This window comes from Gavialis gangeticus, unplaced genomic scaffold (genome assembly GCF_001723915.1).
Source record: "Gavialis gangeticus isolate Ggan-Ray unplaced genomic scaffold, GavGan_comp1, whole genome shotgun sequence".
Taxonomy (NCBI): Eukaryota; Metazoa; Chordata; order Crocodylia; family Gavialidae; genus Gavialis; species Gavialis gangeticus.
In genome coordinates this window covers 11,121,753-11,134,541 of record NW_017728964.1, presented here as the reverse complement: position 1 = coordinate 11,134,541, position 12,789 = coordinate 11,121,753, and the positions used below count along the sequence as shown (strand labels likewise).

At 41.4% G+C, this 12,789-nt stretch overlaps 1 protein-coding gene across 4 annotated transcripts in view; it reads right to left on the bottom strand.

Annotated features, from left to right (window-relative positions):
- Positions 1-12,789, bottom strand: part of TNRC6C (trinucleotide repeat containing 6C) — a 228,891-nt gene that overhangs the window by 34,219 nt on the left and 181,883 nt on the right. For all 4 annotated transcript variants that reach the window (XM_019502795.1, XM_019502800.1, XM_019502786.1 and 1 more), the window contains 5 exons: positions 7,811-8,020; positions 6,818-6,984; positions 4,713-4,793; positions 3,281-3,338; positions 2,893-3,038 (listed from right to left, as the gene is read on the bottom strand). In XM_019502795.1, coding sequence (XP_019358340.1) covers positions 2,893-3,038; positions 3,281-3,338; positions 4,713-4,793; positions 6,818-6,984; positions 7,811-8,020 — 662 coding nt within the window. The remainder of the gene's footprint in view (positions 1-2,892; positions 3,039-3,280; positions 3,339-4,712; positions 4,794-6,817; positions 6,985-7,810; positions 8,021-12,789) is intronic.

Sequence of the window (12,789 nt, the reverse complement as noted above, 5' to 3'; positions counted from 1 at the left end):
ACTGACAAAACAATCAAAGACCGGGCTGAAGCAAAAGTGGACTGAAGATCTCAGTTCAGTCATGACAGGGGACTGGGTGACTTGACCACAAACAAGGAAGGACACCCTGGTTTGAACGATTTAAAAAATAAGGCAGTGCCAACTGGTAGACGCACGCACTGAAATAATAATATCTCAGGGGGAGGGAGGGTGGGACTCTTAAGCCCATGAGTTACATGAAATCCAAGCATGAAAACAGGTAAATATATATTCTGGATTGGATCACAATGGAATTTTCTCTTTGTTAAAGAAGAAATTGTGACAGATCATTCCTATACTGAGTTTTTACCTGCTGTACACATATTGATATTGATATTTTACTACTTTGCACAAGTTATACTTAACACATTTTATATTAAACACTAATGAAGCATATATCTGGCCTCCCTCTCTGGTAATGATGTAACTGCTCCTAGAAAGGAAATGGTTTATTGACATACATCACATTGTCTCACATACAACATGCCCCTGAATACACACCTGGTTTTTGAAAGACAGAATGGAGGAAACATTTTTTTCCCAGACTTATGGCTGCACAAAGCATGGACAGAGCCTTAATCTTCAGCTGACTTGCTCTCCTTTTCTTGCTTAACTAAAGCTGAACCCCTAGCTGTTCCTGAAGCCTAGTCTCCATGGGTGGATATATGATTTTGAAAGTCTCAAAGAAGATAGGAAGAAGAGACCAAGAGCAGCTAGCAGACAACAAAACTGCCCTAAGAAAGGTTAGCTTGATTAGTGGGACATCAAGACCATTAAAAAGGAGAGACAATCATTAACACCAATGGAGTGAAGCGCAATGAGCCATGAACAACTACCCCTCTCAACTGCCTAAATAGTAAAGCAACAGGCGCTGCACTGCGGAGCAGGAACCAAAGCCGGGTACTTCTGTCTCTGGCAGAAAATCAGCTTCCATGCTTAATACACACCCAGTAATTGTGGGGGGGATGATTTTTGGGAGAAAGGTTTGTGTTGTATGTGAGAAAATACAGTATGTATTAATTATATATACATGATCATAGGAAAAATTATTTAATTAGCATATTAATTAAGGCTTGCCACAAATAAATAGATTGACAGTTGTTAAGAACCGATAATTATTTTAAGCTGAGGGATAGAGAATAGGATGAAAGAAGAGCCAAGTGAGAAAGACGTTCAAGAAAAGGGGAAGAATGATATAATAGACCCCATGCCATTTCTGATATGAAAGTAGGACTTGGAAGAACAACGCGGCATTCTTAAAACAAGCCAGTGCTTTGCTAATATACATTTAGCGAGAGGAAAACTGCCATGACTCTAGACTGAAGCACTGAGACAAGGTTTTTGATGTGGAACTGAGGCAAGCTCAAAGCATGTAAGGTTCCTTTGCAATTAATTTTACTTTACAACTTGAGTCTTAGTTTATAGCCAGCAGCATTTTTAGCCACAGTAACAGATGGTATAGTTCTGTACCTACAGTCATTTGTTTAATTTTGTTTGTTTGTTTTCTCATAATCATACCTTCAGCAAAATGTTTGGGCTCAAAAAAAGCAAAAATAGTATTAATGACCTACAACAGTTGCCAACATTTACCAATTGTTAAAATAGTGGACTGGAATGTGAAACAGCACATTCATTTTCTATTCATGATATAGGGAAATACTGCAGGATCTCAGATCCAGCCATGTACTAATTCTCAGAATCCCAACTTTTCAATGAAGACAACAATAGAAAAGAACTGCAATAGTACAGAAAGGTCTAAAGCTGAATGGTGCCTAGGACTAGTAGCACACTCTTTTTCATGTTTATAGGGCTGGTTTTAATCTAGCCTGCATTAATAAGACTAGATGTCATAACAGCTCACACCCTGTGAAGAGTCTATGTGAAAGTAACCACTTTTAGCACATTTGCTAGAATATACTAGTACCACATGCCACCCTCCCCCACCATGCCTTCTGCTCCAAGTGGGCACCTTTAATGGAGTTTCAAAGGGCTTAAGAAATACATGGGTGAGGAATCTGAACTAGTTTTTTTTCCCCTCAGTAGTTCCCCCAGAGGGGACTGAAGCATTGTGAATTTAATGGTGCCATTGTTTAAGAGAACTACAGTCTACAGAACAGTTAACCCGACCCTTTCCAGAGGTTGACAGTTCCCCAGAGGAGCTGGGAGAACGGACGTATTGCAGGCTTGGTTCAAGGAAGGGGCAAAAGGAAACCCTGGTGATCATCCACCTTCAGTGCACCAGGTTCAACCTCTCTCCTGCCTCTTCCAGAAGCTCCTTATAAAGTTATGTTTTCACTTCTCCTCACATTCTTTCTTTTGTGCATTTCATATTTATGGCATCATCAAATACTGGAATCTCTCATGTAATTTTTTCTGGCACTGGCCAAAATGGCCACAGGTGAGTCTTCAAATCTATTTTTGGTCTTTTCTTGGCTCATTTATCTTGGCACTGCAAGCAGTGTCCACCGACTCCTTGAACTTATTTACACATTTCTGTTTAGGGTTCTGTGATCAGTGCCCTATCCATTTTCCTTATTTTTAGGCTAGAACTTTCACTCAGATTTCTTTTTATGTAATATCCATCCCATGAAATTAGCTGACCTCAAGTCTCCAGACATTCCTTCAATTAAATGGGCAGAGCCTTTAATTCTAGACTCTGCTCACCTTTCCAGGACAAATAAACTGGCCAATACCACAGGCATCAAATTCACACAAGTAAAACAAAGAAAGAAAAGGAAAAATAATGTGACAAGACAGACACACATCTGTAAGTTCACTTCTACTTAGATGTCTGTGCTAGACAACAGAAATCTGTAGCTCTTTCTAAATTCCAACCTGTTTGTCTGTAATTATAACTCATATTATTGAATTTACCTTGTCAAGGAAAGTGGGGCGGTCCATGGAAGACTCTTTGGAGATTGGTGGTGGGCGGCAGCCAAGGGGTTTGGTGACCATTCCATTATAATCGGTCACTCCCATTCCACGCTTGTCCATTTCCACCTTCTTTTCCAGCAGAGCACCTGCACAGAAATGAAGATAGCAGGAGAGAAAAGGTGATGCAAAAGCAAAGCAAATATACATACACTCTACAACCTAAAACAAAACTAGAGACTATTTATATACCTATTCAAATCAATATTCAGTTTACATAAAAAACTAAAATACATTTTATCACTGAAAACATAATTGTGGGTTTGACATACAATGCTAATTTAAATGGATCAGATCATTTCCTGACATGCCCTTAAAGAAGAAGACTTACTCATGGCCTGATCAAGATTCATATTGTTGCTTTTCAAGGCCTCTTCTGCTGGTTCTCTCTGTAAACAATAAAGATTTGCTTATAATTGTGCTTCAAGCAAAATGTAAACACATTTTACAGAACTCCAGGCCAATTGGGAAGTTACATGATTCTTTTAAGTCTTGTGTATAACACTGTCACTTATTACCATATTTATTTGATTCTAAGATGAGGTTTCTTCCCCCATTTAACATGGAGGGGAAAGCCCCTTGTCCTAGAATCAGGTATGAGGGCAGTGGTGGGGCAGGTAGCTGGGACCATAGCCACAGTTGCTGCCTGCCCTTCTGCCTACCCTGGACCCACTACCTCTGCACCCTGCCATGTCCCCACTGCAGCTTCTTCCCCCCACCATTTCCCTACACTCTCATGTAGTCTCTGCTCCCCGACCTGCTCTTCTCCCATCACCCTTACCTTTGCTCTCACTGGCAGGCTCTGTCCGTGCTGCAACCTAGGGCACAGAGCATGGCCCCATGCAGTCAAGTGCAGCCTGCACAGCTGCTATGAGGACTGGGCCGGGCCTATGCTCAGTGCCCCAGGCTAGAATGGGGACAGAAACTGCTGGTGTGAAGCAAGGGTAAGAGGGTGGCAGGGAAATGAAAGTGGGGAGTAGAGGCTAGGGAGGAAAGCGGGGAACAGAGGCAGGGTGGGAGAAGGACACGATAGGGAGCAGAGGCAAGCTGCTGGATGTCCCCACACCACTGGCCCACCCCACTGCCTGCCTCCTCATAACAGTGGGGGGGATGTATTAAAGATGACCCTCCACTACTTAGATTCTATACTGTACATGTAAAATTGTAACAAATTTTCCATGTATAAAATCTAATCATTGGGGGGCACATTTAATTCGGGGCTGTCTTAGATTTAGGTAAAAATGATAAGTGACATTTTTATACACAATTTTTCTGCTTCTGCAAATTATGATGCGTTTCAAACACATCTTTGGCTTGTATCAATTGGGGAACTGCATATCTGCTCTAAAAATGTAAATAATTTCCTCCTTATATTTAAGTCTACACCTATTTTATAAATTTTCAAATCACTGCCAAACACCTGACTCTCATAAACACATTACTCCCGATTTCATTTGTTTGGGAGAGGCTGGGGAAAAAGAAAAGGGTCTATTATAAGCTCAAACTAATACCCAAGTTAAAACAAACAGAAACTTTTGAAAGTGCTGCTAGATTTGTCAAAGTTAAATATGTCACTTTCCACCCATTCTGGAAGCTTCTGAAACGATACAGAAATAAATGGGCAAATGCAGTTAAAACTCCCAAACCTGATTTCCCTTTTCAGCAAGACCAATGATAGTATCTGCAATGCAAACAGTTAAAAATATACTTTCTCAGCTATGAAAACCAAGCCACAAGACAGGTTGGATAAGAATATTACTCACTGGGAAGCCCATGTCTGTGAGCTGTTTTATCAGACGGTTCATTATCCAGGCCTCATCTTGCTTGCTAGATGTCTTCATGCCCTGGGTAAATAAATTGGAAATACCATTAATTGTCTATTTTCCATATTCATACCCGTGAGAGGCAGCCAAATCCACGGCAGGTTTCCCTTATTAATACTGCATGTTGCTTCAGGGTGCATTTGTACAATATTTATAACATATACATGAACCCCACAAACAGGATATAATTACACTTCTCTTTCCCCAGAGGACGTGACACAAATTTTACCTCATCTGATCAGGTGTTGTAAAGAACTACTTACTACCTGATTTGCTGAGCAATAAACAAAGCAACCCTATCTCAGAATATCATTATTTCATTTCATTTCTCTGTGGGATAACACAATGGAGTCAGAATTTCTGAAATAGTATAAAGCTTCCTCAAAATACTCTAAAAATTGTATTTGCAAATGTAAAGATAAAAATCTGTCAGAGTCTATTCAGGCTATTCACTGAACTAAAGAGCGAAACAGATATCTTTGGTAGAACTCTCAACAACTTTTTCCTCTAAAAACCTGATGTGCAGCTCTCCAAATGATCAGAGAACAAATAGACACCTACTAAAGGGGTTAGTCACAAAAATTGCCTGATCAATCAATGGTCCATACAGCAGAACTGGCAGAGTAATTAAACAACAGTTGTATATACAAACTATATTCCTGACCCCTTTACAGCAGAAGTTGTCTTATGTTTTGACATAAGGATTATTTTTTCTCATGTGATTAAAAAACAATCTTAACATAAATATGGGTATTATTGTCCATCATGGTCCAGTTAATTTTTTCCTTTATTCTTACACTTGCAACACAAAGCAGATATTTTTGCTGGACTTTTCCTTGATAGACCAAAGCCTAAGAAGATGTTCAGGTGGCTCCCTGAGTGATTTTGCTTTTTTTTTTTTTTTTTTTGTAGTATTATGAACCTGTAGTATTAACAAGTTCATAATATACAGAAATTTGTAAGACACAAAGGAAATGAATGATAAAACCTGAACTATCAGACATAAGAAAAAAGTAAGAAATCCCACCCCTGGAAACATCCTGCAAATTCATCCATTCTAGGCACAACTCTAATGCTGAAATAGATTACAGGGACAGTGGAACAGATTACAATTAATGTGAAATGGGGAAACATTTGATTATCCACTGTTTAGTTGCGGGGCTGGTAAATGGCAGCTTTTACTTTAGTTACCAGAACAAGTGTTCAGACACCCATTTCCCCACAATTACTGCGCACATATTCATCGTTCATAGAGAGAGGGAGAGAGAGAAAGAGGCTGCCTGTACATGTGACAGGGGTTTAGTCCCCTAAATTGAAATGGTGGGTTTTTAATTGCAACAATTAAAACCCACCATTTCAATTTAGGGCCTTTCATCACTGTTATAGGGAGGGGCCTGATCCTTTTTTTTTCTCCCTTGAGGAGCCTGCCCGCCTCTCCCACAGCCGGGGGATGAGCTGCCAGCAGGTCGAGCAGCCCCTGAGCTGCAGGGGGGGCTGGGCCCTCCCCTGTGGTGCTGATGCACCCTGGGACCACCAGGATGGGCTGCCAGTGAGTGGGTGCTGCTGCTGTGGAGGGAAGGTCTGGGGCCTCCTGCAGCTTGCCCCCCGGCCACAGGAGAGGCAGACGGGCTCTGTGGGCAGAGGGGAAAAGAAAAAAAAGGGACCAGACCCCTTGCTGCTTAATTTTTTTCCCCTCCGTGGAGCCTGCCTGCCCGAGCTGCTGCTGGGCCATGAAGCCCCTGAGCTGCAAGGGGGCCTGGTTCTTCCCTCTGTGGCAGCGGCACCCCCCTGGGGCACCCAGGTGGGGTGCTAGCTGCACAGGTGGTGCCCCAGCTCGCAGGCAGCACCTGCCAGATCCAACTCTGCCCCAAGCCCATGTGCTGGAAGCCCACCAGATGCTGCTCCCCTCACAGGCTTGGGGAAGAGTTGGATCCAGTGCGTGCTGCCACAGATATGTTTATAAAGAAAATATATACCATATATTGCCAGAACTGCTGCACTCTAACCATACTCATTTCCATAGCCGTTTCTTATCTTAGTCCTACCTTTGGAAGTCCTTTCTTCGGGGCATTCCCCCAGGAATTACAGGAGGAATTGCTCTCTTGTGAAGCAGTATTATTCCACATATCTCCTTCTTCATCTTCCCACTGACTAGTACTGAGATTCACTTCATCCCCACCACTGCCCCAGCCTTCTTGCATAGATTTTGAAGCTGGGAAGAAAGAAATAGTTCTAGTCATTTTCTCTGTGACTTAAACTCTTAAGTTTACAGATACATTCATTCATACTGTATTCATTACCTTAGCAGCCAAACATTTTTCCAATACAGGTTCTTCAAAAAGCTTAATAAACATTAATCTTTAGTTCTCTTCCCGTAAGTGGGAGAGAAGGGGTGAATAATAATAAAAAATTATTATTATTGTGGGGAAAGTAGCAAACAACAGTCTTGTTTTTATCCTGAAGGCAGTGATATCTGTGATATTTCCATTCTCTTAAGAAATATAGTTCCAAAGCCATGCCCAGCCACTAAACATACATATTATCTCCTCTTCTTGTGGATCTTAGCCTTCTAGTTAACACTCTTGTCCCTGAGAAACACAGTTGAAGATAACAGTTACAACTATGTGCTGCTGCTATTTGTCCCTGGAGAAACACTGCAGGGAGCTCATCTGGAGGCTCCCACTAAGTTTACCTGCTTTTCATCTAGTTAGTGACTAGACTGACATAGCTGTTCACATTTTATGAGTGAGATAAGAATTAAGCACATTTGCGTTTGAGCTTAACGTTTCCCCTTCTGTATATCTTTAGCAGATTATTCATAATTGTGTACCAAGGATACATCTATATTCATTACCCAGTAACTTTGAATCCTAGTGTAAAAATACAATGACATTTTCTAAATCACAACTGAAACTAAAAAACGTCTTAACTGGACAAAGAGACATGGGAACCAAATGTTACTGAAAAATGCATCCCGACTGTTCCTCCCACTCTCTATCCCCCTCCCCATTCAAAATAACATGAATGCATGCATTTACCTGGTTTGCACAGTGCTGGGGCAGCAGCTGGAGCACTTGTTCTTCCATATGTCCCTGCCGACTCGGCAGAATTATCTCCCCACCCTGCACCACTGCTGGGGGGTTTCCCCCATGCTGAAGTGCCATTATCAACTGCAGCAGAAGGGGATGAGGGCTCTCCCCAAGAAGCGTCAGTCTTTGTGTGGACAGCAGGCATCTCTCCCCAGCCTGCTGAAAACAGGAAGAGAGGGGGGGAAGGGGAAAAAATAAATCAAAATGAGAGAAAACAGAAAAGAAATAGAAAAACCACAACAGTTTCCTTTTCTGAATACATTTGCAGCTACATCTATCATTAAAATGGCTTTTTCTGTTGAGAGCATAAAGCAGCAGGGTAGACGCAATGGATTTAATTAGGCATGTAAAAAAATCCATTTGACTTGCTCTCAAATTTCTTTTTCTTAATTGAACTTCATGATATGCATTCGTCAAGACTGAATCATTTTTACTGACTGAATTCAGGCAGATAGGCAGGCAAGTTTATCCACACTGCTTTACAAATGTAGCCTGGCCCTGATCTGGAGATACCAAACTCCTTCAAAGAAAAATCAGCTCCTTAAGCAGCACCTGAATTGAGACATTAATCTCAAACAGTCAATGTAGGGGTTTGGGCGATCCAACACTCCACTAGATGAGTTTACAGAACACTGAAAATGTACACAACCAGGACTACAATTGAACTGAAAGGTTTCTGTGACACGAATTGAAGTTATTTTTTATTCCCCAACATTTTGCAGACGGTTACAATTGCTTTCTTAAACCTTAAGTACTAAAATACTTGTTTTTGACCACCTCTAATAAGACGATACATTTCATAATCATCATTTTTATGGGATTCCTCCAATCCCTGAGGCTCTCTAATGTAACCAATATCCTTCAATATCAGAGACAGATACACCTGAAGTTAGAATCCAATCCAAACCAGGTAGGGAGGCTGCAGATTCAAGGCACTACTGCCATATATTTTTCATGTTATGTAGTACCTTACATCTCTCAAGAGATGACTTAGTCACTGTACCTTGGCTTTGGTATAGCACTTAGTCATATTCATCTGACAGTAATTTTACCACTAAGCTTTAGAGGAGGCTTTTCCTCAAGTAAAAGTTACTCATGTCCATTACTTGTTACTCATTTGTTTCGGTGTTCTTGAGCTTAATGATTAAGAACCAAACTTTGAACGTCTTGCCTAGTAACCAATACAAAATGTACGTAGATAGCATATACAGATGCTCCTAGAAGACTCCACTGCTTAAGCAAGTTTCCCAAAAGATATATTGAGTGACTTTTAAAAAAAATCAGAGATGGATTTCAAGTCGAAGTAAAAAGCACGCACACCAGACTAGATAACAAGTGATACATTACAGAGAAACTGAAGTTCTTGAAGTGAACTGGAACTGAAGTACATGCTCTACAGCAGTTACAAAATAATTACACCACATGACGAGATAAATCTCAGAAGGTATCACACAGTTCAACATTTGACCATCAGTTTAAAAAATGTGCTACATATGGGCTGTTATTCAATTCAAGAAAACCTGTGCTTCCATTCAGAGATGGACATAAGTACTGGTATATATATATTTAAAAGAACTGGCCCCAAAAGGTGATGCCTCCTGACAAACGACAAAATAAAAACAGATTGGATGAGAATAGTTCTGGTCTAGCTGCTAAAATGCCAAAGAATATTCCTGCTTTTAATTTCCACAAAGTGAGTGACAACTCTATATTTTATTGCAATATTTTTGCTTTTTTAGATGTCCTAATTAAGGGGACTTTTGAAAAAAAACCCAACATTAAAGACTTTTAGACTGCAGATGCATCAATTTCTGCACTAATGGAGAGCTACAGAAGAAAAGACATTGGCCCTTCTATCTTTCAGGCTGAATTTTATTGCATGCAGTCTATCTTTTTAAGTTGCACGTAGGTTATGTAGCAAGAACTTACCAAGCAGCTCTACCTTTGCAGATAGCCCCTATGGTCCTTTCTGAAGGGGACAATCAATCAGTCTACCTCAGTTACCAGAGAGACATCTTTGCAAGGTCAAGCTCCATGCTACTTGGTACTTGTACTCATGTAACAGGCATGGTGCGGATATGCCACAGGCAGCATACATCCCTCCATTCACAATCTAGCTACTGACCAGCACAACAGCAAGACCGAGTGCTTGGATAAGGTGTTTCAGATACTTCATGTACTACTCCAGCTTTAAAAAAAAACCTTGGAAGATAAAAGTCCTATTTTGCAATACAATTATATTTTGTTCTCTTGAGTAATATATTTAGCTATCACAAAATGATACAAGTTAAAACATGAATGAGGTTCAGTATAAGTAAACTAAAACCATACTACTAGGAAAATATACCTTCCTCTACTCACAGCAGACATTTTACTCTCCATTATAAAATATATTGTAATTGCCCAGTTGTGCTCAAGACAAAACACTGATTTAATCATATTTACTACAACTCCAATAAAAAAATCGTATCATCAATGGCTGCTTTCAGATGTGGGTAAAAACAACCCAGCGCTTTACTTTCAGCTTGGTGTGACCCAGGAACCAATTCAATCACCTATTAGATAAAACTGCCCCAAAGCCCAGCTGAAGTGCGCAATCTATACAGATGCTGGGAGAGCCAGGTCAAACTGCTGCATTTACTCTTCTGGTACAGTGATGTGTTGTCCCCCCCCCATCTGTAAGCAGCCAATAAATGTAAATTAGATGCCTTCCTGATTTTTCTTTCATGGAATTTGTAACTTATTTTCATTTTTAAACCAAAGTTAGTGTTCCAAAAATGGTACATTTTTCTTATTAGATTTGCATACAAACATTTATGAACAAAGCCTTCTAACAATGGTTTATTTTGCTCAGCGTCTCACCTAAAATATTTACTTAAGTTTTTGCTTGTGATTGTAACTGGCCTTTATTTTAACTTATTTGAGGGTAGCAGAACGTCTATTTCAAAACCTTTCTTCCTCTGCTCAAGAAACATCTTTGCAACAGACAACCTCAAAAACAACTGAGAAAAGGAAACAAAGCACATTTGTACATAGGAATGAATGTAAATACAAAATAATATTTTTTACCTATGTGCAAGGACTCACTTCATTCATGATTTTGCTAATCTTGTGGAAATCACAAAATCCAGGATTGTCCATGAAAACCTCAGAATCACCAATGACAAAAAAATAAAAAGCTGATTCCCCAGGGGGAGGCAGCAGTCCTTGCTGGTGGGACAGGAAAGCACTGTCTGGTGGGGCAGCACGAAGGGCAGAAGACAAGATGGCGGGTGCCTCCTTGTCTCACCCCGCCAGGGCTTCTCAGCCAATCAGCACCAAAGGGTGGGACCGCAGCCAAATGACCATGGAATTAGAACGTTATACTGCAATCAACCCGTGAAAACTGGTAAGTACCCCCATGATTTAGGTAAACCCCTACCTATGTGCGCATAGTCTATGTTGGAAAATACAACTAGTTCAACCCCCAAATTTAACCTCAGAACACAAATGCTATTATTTTAATAATAATAATTATTAGTTTGTTGAATAAAAACTCCAAGAAACCAGCTCTCTTGGTGCTGTTTACTCTAAATGCAGTAACACTGATTAATGACTACAGCACTGTATTATGACTCATTCTGTGTTAAGTGGTTTAAGTGTGCTGAGCAGTACAATGTTATGTAAATTATTACGAACAAGGAAGCTGCCCATTACTAAGATATTATAAATAATTCCATAAAAACAAAATGTATTAAAATTCAGATTTCAAAGCTCCCTCAACAGATCAAATTAAACAGAAAATTAGCAGAATAGCTAAAAATTATGGCTGGCTGGGGAAACAGTGAGTTTATGTGCTGCTAACTACTAAGCTCTAGAAAAGCTGAAGTAAGTATTAATAATCAGAACAAAACAGCAGAGAATATTTGTTGCACTTTATTTTCTCAAAGCTAAGTACAGAATTGTCAATGCTGTTACTTCTGTACCAACACTCTGGGCCTGGATGCAACTATTTGACTTTAAAAGTGCCAGAGATGACTGTGGTCCAAGTTCTTCTGTGGCCTTGCACTGTGCCTTCCTGAGACCAGGGTGACCCCAGCCAGGAGAAGGCACTGGGGGCAGCTGCTCCTGCCCCTCTCATAGACCAGAAGGAGAAAGGAGAAGTAGCCACCACCCACTCCCATGTAATCAGGAGGCACGAGGCTTTGCCCTGCCCTCTGCTTGGCTCTCCAATACCAGTTGAGTGGAGCCTGCAGTGCCGCAAGTCCTCTGCCCACTTCTCACACTGAAGTACCCAGAGTGAGAAAAGGGCTGGGGGCTTTGGGTTGCTGCTCTCCTCCCCCACTGAACTAGTCCAGAAGGGGAGGGGAGCAGCCCCCGCTCTCTACCTTTTCTCAAATCTGGGCAGTCCCTAGTTTCAGAAAGAGGTGGGGATTTTACCAGCTCCCATCAGCTTCCCCTCGCCACCAGTGCTGCCCAGCTAGACAGCTATTTAAAAGCCTGCAGGGTTGGGAGGTGCATTTGGGGATAGCCTGCAAGTACAGACCCGGGTCCTGGTGGCTTCCCCTTGCCACCCCAGTAACTGTGCGGTGTGAGCAGCAAGGAGAAGCCAGAGGGGCCTGGGAAGACTCACCCCAAGGGAACAGGCAAAGCACCTGCCTGCTCCTAACACCAGAGTCCCAGGTGTGTGGAACAGCAAGGTCTTTGTCACAGGACTTGATTTTCTCAGCTCCTGGTGCCCAGAAGCTGAGTGAAGAGAGCAGCATCACCAGCTGCCTGCTTCTCACACCCGAGTAGCAGGCAGGGGCTTTTTCCTGTTATTCCAGCCTTCCCGGGAACAGGACTGGAGCAGCCTCCCAAGCTGGGGTCACCTCAGGATTGAGAAAGTACAAGGAGCAGGGGAGATGGGGTGGTTGCAGACATCTGTACTGCTCCCTCTTCCAGAATCA